This window comes from Corvus kubaryi, unplaced genomic scaffold (assembly GCF_017639235.1).
Source record: "Corvus kubaryi isolate FWS band 111438036 unplaced genomic scaffold, C.kubaryi_AGA036_p1.0 67, whole genome shotgun sequence".
NCBI classification, from domain to species: domain Eukaryota; kingdom Metazoa; phylum Chordata; class Aves; order Passeriformes; family Corvidae; genus Corvus; species Corvus kubaryi.
In genome coordinates, this window is record NW_024582055.1 from 2,278,884 (window position 1) to 2,286,514 (window position 7,631).

Consider the following 7,631-nt stretch of genomic DNA (forward strand, 5'->3'; position numbering starts at 1 on the left):
GCCGTCCACCAGCACCACCTGGACGGCGGCGGTGGAGGAGAGCGGCGGCTGCCCGTGGTCGCGCACCTCGATGACCAGCTCGTAGGGGCGCTGCGGGTCGCGCTTGGCCGGCACCCTGCGGGCCGTCCGCAGCTCCCCGGAGCGCCAGTCCATGCGGAACAGCCCGGCCTCGTTGCCCCGCGCGATGCTGTAGGTGAGGCGGGCGTTCTCCCCGTCGTCGGCGTCCACCGCCGCCACCCGGCTCACCAGGTATCCCGGCTCGGCGCCGCGGGGCAGCGCCTCCCGCGCCGGGGTGCCATTGCGGCCGGGCAGGGGGCTGACGATGGCGGGGGCGTTGTCGTTCTGGTCCACCACTATGATGTGGACGGTGGCGTTGCCGGCCAGCGGCTGCGGCTCCTCGCCCGCGTCGCGGGCCTCTACCTGGAAGCTGAACTCCTTGAGCTGCTCGTAGTCGAAGGAGCGGAGGGCGTAGAGAAACCCGTTCTCGGAGTTGATGGAGACGTAGGTGAAGACGGACATGCCCTGGATCTGGGTCTCCAGGATGGAGTAGGCGAGGCGGGCGTTAGCACCCTGGTCGCGGTCGGTGGCGCTGACGGCGTAGATGTAGGCGCCGGGCACGTTGTTCTCGCTCACGTACACCTGGTACACGGGCTGGCTGAAGCGCGGCGCGTTGTCGTTCACGTCGCTCACCCGCACCTGGATGGACTTGCTGGTGCTGAGCGGCGGCTCGCCGTGGTCCCGGGCCACTACGGTGAGCGTGTAAGCGTCGCCGCCCGGCTGCTCGCGGTCCAGCGGCCCCTCGGTGACAATAGTGTAGTAGTTCTTGAAAGAGCTCTTGAGGCGGAAGGGCGCGTCGCCCTGCAGCAGCTCGCACTGCACCTGCCCGTTCTCCTCCGAGTCGCGGTCCGAGACGCTGAAAAGGGCCACCACGGTGCCCGGCGCCGCCGCCTCGCTCACCGCCTCCTTGACGGTGGAGAAGCTGATCTCGGGCGCGTTGTCGTTGGCGTCCAGCACCCGTACCAGCACCTTGCAGTGGGCCGGCACGGCGTTGGGCCCCAGGTCCTTGGCTTGGACGTACACCTGGTACACGCTGCTCTCCTCGTAGTCCAGCTCGCCGCTCACCTCCAGCCGCCCGGTGCGCGGCGCGATGCCGAAGAGCTCCCGGGCGCGGGCCGAGATGTGGCTGCTGAAGGAGTAGATGATCTCGCCGTTCTGCCCCTCGTCGGGGTCCGTGGCGTTGAGCTGCAGCACCAGGGTGCCCGGCGGCGAGTTCTCCGGCAGCGACACGGTGTAGACGGGCTGCTCGAAGGCGGGGACGTTGTCGTTGGAGTCCAGCACCCTGACGGTGAGCAGGGCGGTGCCGGTGCGCTGCTGGGGCTGCCCGCCGTCCACCGCCGTCAGCACGTAGCGGTGCACCGCCTGCTGCTCCCGGTCCAGCGGCTGGTCCAGCACCAGCTCGGCGAAGCGGTTCCCGTCCCCCTGCGTCTGCACGTCGAGCGAGAAGTAGCTATTGGGGGTGATCTCGTAGGTGCGCAGGGAGTTGGTGCCCACGTCGGGGTCGAAGGCGCTCTCCAGCGGGAAGCGGGTGCCCGGCGTGGCGCTCTCCGAGATCTCCACGGTGAGGTCGGGCTCCGGAAAGGAGGGCGGGTTGTCGTTGATGTCCAGCACCTCGATCTCCACCCGGAACAGCTCGAGGGGGTTCTCCAGGAAGACCTCCAGGTGCAGAAGGCAGGAGGGGCTCTGCTTGCAGATCTGCTCCCGGTCGATCTTCTCGTTCACGTAGAGTACCCCGGTTTCTAGGTTAAGCTCCAGGTAAGGGCTGCGGGAGTTGGGCGCCGTCTGGAAGCGCCGAGCGGAAAGTTTTGTAATGTCCAAGCCCAGGTCCTCGGCGATATTCCCCACGAACGTGCCATGCTCCTGCTCTTCCTGCACCGTGTAATGGAGCTGGCAAAAGGCCCCCTCCACCATCCAGAGCAAGGCAAAGAGGAATAGCACAATCATCTCCAAACGGGGAAAGAGATTCCCCCCTCCCCGACACCACCTCTGCCTCCTTTTCCAAAAGCCACCACCACCTCCTCCTCCGAAAATACACACTACAGTGTGTGTGTATGCGTCTGTGTGTGTCTGTGTGCGCGCGCGCGCGTGTCCGCGCCTGCAAGCGTGTGGAGAGAGAGAGGGATCGGGGGAGGGGGGGGGGGAGAGGTTGGTTTGAGGGGGTAGGGGGAGTGCTGAATACTATTTCTTCTGATTCATGTTAAGATTTTTTTTCTCCCCCATCTCCCTTCCTTTTTGTTATGGGTATTATTGTTTCACACGCTGACCAAATGAAGAAGACAGGCGTCCCCACTTCATCTGTGATCTTCGAAATATATGGCCAACTAAAATAGCTATTAGCCAGCTGTAGCTAGAGACACACAGTAGCCCTCTTTTATTTATTCCAAGAGTCTTGGCACTGCACCGCGGCAGCAGCAGCGGCGGCGGAGACAGCAGCAGCAGCAAATCCCAAGGAGGAAATTTTTGTATTTCAAGATTGTCCTCGGTTTTTCTTGCTGGTGGGAGTTGGAGGGTAGATGCTGCTGGAACAGCCGGTGGACATGCCCTCTTTGGATGCAAGAAAAAGGCAGAAAACCGCGAAATTAAAAAAAAAAAAAAATTTCCCCCAAAAAAATTTTAAAAAAAAAAAAAAAAAAAAAAAAAAAAAAGGCAGAGAGCAGTTTTACTACCCAAAACTTTCATTCCCTGATGTCCCTGGGATTTCCTCTTTTTTTTTTTTTTATTTAAGGATTTTAGATTTTTCTCTCTTCTATTAAAGGTTTTTCATTTTCTTCTTTTATTGCTATTAGTATGTTCATCATCATCATCATTCTGCTTTTACGGCGGTGCCGATCGAGGTGGGGCTTTTTCTCCTCTCTTGCTGCTTTCGCGTTTAGCCCCTGTGTCTGTCTGTGCCGCTGCCGCCGCCACCGCTGCTGCTGGGCTCCCGTCCCGGCTCCGGTCCCGGCCCGGCTCCTCTGATCTCTGCCGGCAGTTTCTGAGCGGGCAGCGCTCGGCCGCGCTGTTTTTGCGCAGCGCCCGGCTCCTGCCAACCAATCGGCGGCCAGCACCGCCCCCGGGGGCGGCGTCCCATTGGCCGCGTCGCGCGTCAAGTGCGCTGCGTCACAGCCGAGCCGCGCGCGAGCGGGCTAGGCGGGCGGGCAGGGGGAGCGCGCGGCGGGCGCCTGAGCGCGCGGTTCCCGCGGAGTGCCGGGGGATCCTTGCCCCGTTCCCTGAGTCCTTGCCCCGTTCCCTGAGTCCTTGCCCCGTTCCCTGAGTCCTTGCCCGCTCCCCGAGTCCTTGCCCGCTCGCCGCGCGAGGCGATGGCTCCCCCGCCACAGCCGCTGGATCGGGAGATCGCCGCTCGTCCCTGGCGCGCGCACCCACACGCACCCGGGTAAACGTCAACAGCCCCGCTCCTTGGAGAGGGGAGTTTCCACCCAGCCGCCACCAACTTTCCTTTCCAGTAACGCTTTTAGAAAAAGCATAAACAAAGGGGAAACTTGGGATTATTATTGTTGTTCCTTCCCCCTTTCCCCGCCCCACGGGCTGCCGTAGCTAATTGGTGTGTTCCACAGTGGAGAGAGTACAACTTTCCGTCATTCATCCGTGCAGTGTTTCCAGCTCCGGCCAATTGAAAGTATCACGAGCCTGAGCCAGTATTTTCCTATTTCCATTTTGGAATTTCCACTAGTGTAACAGGAGACCGTCACATACGATGGAAGAGGAAAAACGAGGAATACTGTCTGTCACTGGGTAGTCGGGGGGGTGGGGAGGCATCCCCTGGAGGGGGGTCTATCAGGGAGGAGCAGAGGAATCCAAGGGAAACGCTCTGGTACCGGCTGTCGATGCTGGTTGAGAGATCCACGCCCGTAAGGCTACCAAATGAATAAAATAAGAGTAAAAAGAATGAAATACTTGTAATTCTTGTGGTTATGTCTGTTTTGTTTTGTTTTCCCCCGAAATGTTACTGTTTTTGAAGAAGCAGCACGAAGCAGGGACGTGCAGCTCCTGCTCAAACCCCATCTCTAATTCATCAGTCAGCAGCGGCTCCGTCCACACATCTCAATGAACTAAAGGTGCGTTTTTCCTGCGGAAACGCAGGAATCCACATTAGGATGGCGAGGCCCTGGCACAGGTTGCCCAGAGAAGCGGTGGCTGCCCCATCCCTGGCAGTGTCCAAGGCCAGGCTGGACGGGGCTTGGAGGAACGCGGTCTAGTGGAAGATGTCTCTGCCCATGGCAGAGGGAATTGGAACCAGATACTCTTCAAGGTCCCTTCCAATCCCGACCATTCTGCGATGTCCAAGGCCGGGCTCCCCCCCAGGGCTCCACCGCCCGGAGCCGCGGGCGCGCCCCCGCCCCGCCCCTCCCCCGGCCCGGCCGCTCTCGCGGGCGGCGCGCGCCCCCCAGCGCCCACAGCGCCGCAGTGCGGCCGGCAGCGCCTCCGCCTCCGCCCCGCGGGGGACACAGCGCGGCTCCGCACCGCGCCGGGACCCGCGCCCGCCTGCCTCCCCTGGCCGCCTGCCTCCCCTGGCCGCCTGCCTCCCCTGGCCGCACGGCCCCGCGCCTCCCGCAGCCCTCCCGTGGCCGGCTGTGTGGCTGCGGCAGGCGGTACTGCCTCGCCGCGGGAGGGGGGCACAGGGAAGCGGCAGCCGGCGCGGCGGGCGGGGAGATGGCCCTTCTCCCCCAAATCGAATCCTGTCCTCCCCTTCAGAGTGGCCCCCTACCCACTACTGGGCTCCGTGACAGCGCGGGGCACAGTCGGCGGGGCGATTCCGGTGGGTGTTTTCCAGAAAAATTGAAAAATTTCTTCAGAATCCCCCGGCTACTCCCGCTGCCCGTTGGATGTGGACGGGGACCTCGCTGCTTTCCCCTTCCATGCAGAAGCGCCGCCGCTCACCTGCCCGTCCGCTGCCGCCAGCTCCAGGCGCGGACAGCGGAGATCGTGCCTCTCCTGCCTGGGGGACCGGTGGATGCCCACAGGGAAGCGGCCGCTGCCCGGCACTGAACGCGAACCGGGGCAGCCCGGCTCTAGCCCTTCTCTCCCCGCCGCCGGAGCCCCCGGAACGGCCACCTCTCCTGCCTTCGAGGAACGCGGGCGGCCCGGGCGCAGCGGGCGAAACCCGGGAGACCGAGCCCGCCCGTGTCCGTGTCCGTGCCCGTGCCCGTGTCCGTGCTCGCCTCCGCGGGCCGGAGGAAGCCCCGGAGGTACGGGGTGGGGGAGACACATCCCCGCGCTCGGGGCGCTCCCCACGGGCGCTCGAGGCGCGACACCCACGCGAGGCTTCTGCAGAGATGGCGTGATCCGGGGGGCAGCAGCCACGCGGGATCATACACATATTTATATCCATACACGTGTATAGGCGCGGGGGCAGCCGCCTCCCACCCGCCCGGCGGGGGCGCGCAGCCCGGGGATCCGATCTGCCCCCGCGATTCCAAGCGCAGCCGGGTCTCCATTTTGGGTCTCCGAGCAGTGCCTGGGAAGCGGCAGGGATCCGCGGCCGCCCTCCCGCTAATGCCGAGTGACAAATCGCACTTAGGCGATACATGAACGAGAAAATGATTTATGGATTTTCACGACGGTCTGAGCCGGTGAAGGCGACATGAATTATCCATCCTAATGTGCAATATATCATTTTCTAATAACACTGGGTTGGCCCTAACGCTGTGCGCTGCTCCTTTCGATAGCAGGTATCGATTCGGCACAGTCCGAGCGCTGGCTTTCCACCGGACACGTACCTCCTGCAGCACCAGCTGAGATCTGTGTATTTACCTCTTCCTAAAGCCCAGGGCTATGGACAGACCCCTGACACTGTGGCCTTTAGGTTTTCCATCTGTCATGATTTAATTTGGCAATTCCTTTGCCGAATGAAGACTAATCTTTCATATCACTGCATTTCACTCTGTGCTGTGATTTGGAGATGGAAAGAGAGGATGCCAGGTTTATAAATCCTCCGTGCTGACAGGGATGGCACCTGGGTAAGTACAACCTTTCCCCCCTGCCAAAACCCTCCTTGGCACCCCAAGTACAACGGGGCACTTTCTAACAAGGAGAACAGATGCTAAATGCTCCTGCTCACACAGAACTTCCTTGGCACCTCCATTTACCAAATTTCACAGATTATTTTGAAGATAAAATTTTTGCATTTAACTCATACACAGTAGGAGAGTGAATCATCAACACACAAAACTGAATGCATGTGCAAAAGAGGGGGAAGAGCTGCCAGCTCTGGAGGGTGCTCAGTCCCAGGTCCAGCCTGTGCTAGTGCCCCAAGGCCAGGGCATCCCCTCTCCCCCATACAAGTTCCTTTGCCCTTCATCACAGAGTTGCACTGAAGTCATAGTGACATAAGCTATGAACAATCCCAATTATTTATCTAGATGGCTCCAAGTCTAAAATATGAGTTTCACATAAATAAGATGAACAAATCCTGGCCTTCCATGAAACAGTATAAAACAGAGATGGGGAAGATGGAGGTAAAGGATTAATACATTCACTTGGGCTTTGGGGTTAGATAAGTGATTACTGGGGAAGAGGTGAGGAAATGCTTCATTTCTCATTAGCTAAATGTAGTGTTTCCATTTCTCAGACACAAAAGGAGTCACACGAGTAAGGAAACATCCAAATACTGTGCTCTGGAATAAACAATCACTATCCTAACCCACACAATCATATTTTAGGGTGTAGAAAGCTAATCCCTATTGTTTAGTTGAGTCACCAAAATTATCTTTTAGGTATCAGTCTTAGTCTTAGTTTCAGTCTGAGGAACATTGTCGCCTCTTTACTGTCTGGATGTTAAAAGCACATTGAGAATTGGCTTCCCTTGTCCCTCAAAGCTCCTAGATTGTCATTCCTTGTTGTAATATTAATTATTTCAGTTAAAAAAAAAATAACAGAACCCACCCAGGTTCTCCATCAAGAAAATAACAGCTCATGGTGCAGGAAAGATTACTGGAATCAATGATGGGATTAGGATTGTAAATAAGAAGCAAAAGATATCATGGTTAGAAAAAGCCTGCTGCCTAAGAGGGAGATGTACATGTATTACTGATGGGGCCATAGGACGAAATCCTGCTTCAAAGCTAAGTCGATACAGAACAATTTCACAAATGAACTAAGAGGCCCGATTAAGGTTATTTGTATCAGAGGGGAAGGTTCACTGCCACCACTCCCTCAATGGATTTCTCTCTTGCCAGAGAGGAGACAATTGCCAGAGAGGAGACAAAACAGGAAGGCTAGACAATTTGGCTAATCAATAAAAAAAGTCTGTCTTCACGTTTGCCTGAGGAGCACTCCGTATGTCAGATCGATGTGGAAGCCACCAAAGTTCTTGCAGAGGTCACCAGTGATTAAGACATTTTCTGATGGCTTTTAAACAACCCGGGAGACAAGCATCTGCCACAAGTTTGAAGATGTAAGCAGAACTAGAGATACGATGTTAATCATCCCTTTCACACTTATGGGAGTCCTCCTGGTGATAAAAACATCTCGTCGTATTTATGACCTTAGACGGCTGTTTTAATAAGCGACGATAAAATATGACTTCATTACATGCTCTGTACTCCACCAGTGATCAGATATGATGGAGCGTCTCC

At 57.8% G+C, this 7,631-nt stretch overlaps 1 protein-coding gene across 1 annotated transcript in view; it reads right to left on the reverse strand.

Annotated features, from left to right (window-relative positions):
* The window catches only part of PCDH10 (protocadherin 10), a 35,727-nt gene extending 30,704 nt beyond the window's left edge, over window positions 1-5,023 (reverse strand). Inside the window, exons 1-2 of the mRNA XM_042048518.1 lie at window positions 4,936-5,023; window positions 3-3,911 (exon numbers count right to left, since the gene is read on the reverse strand). Of these exons, the coding sequence (XP_041904452.1) occupies window positions 3-2,001 (1,999 nt within the window). The 5' untranslated portion in view covers window positions 2,002-3,911; window positions 4,936-5,023. The remainder of the gene's footprint in view (window positions 1-2; window positions 3,912-4,935) is intronic.
* Between the last annotated feature and the right edge of the window lie 2,608 nt (window positions 5,024-7,631).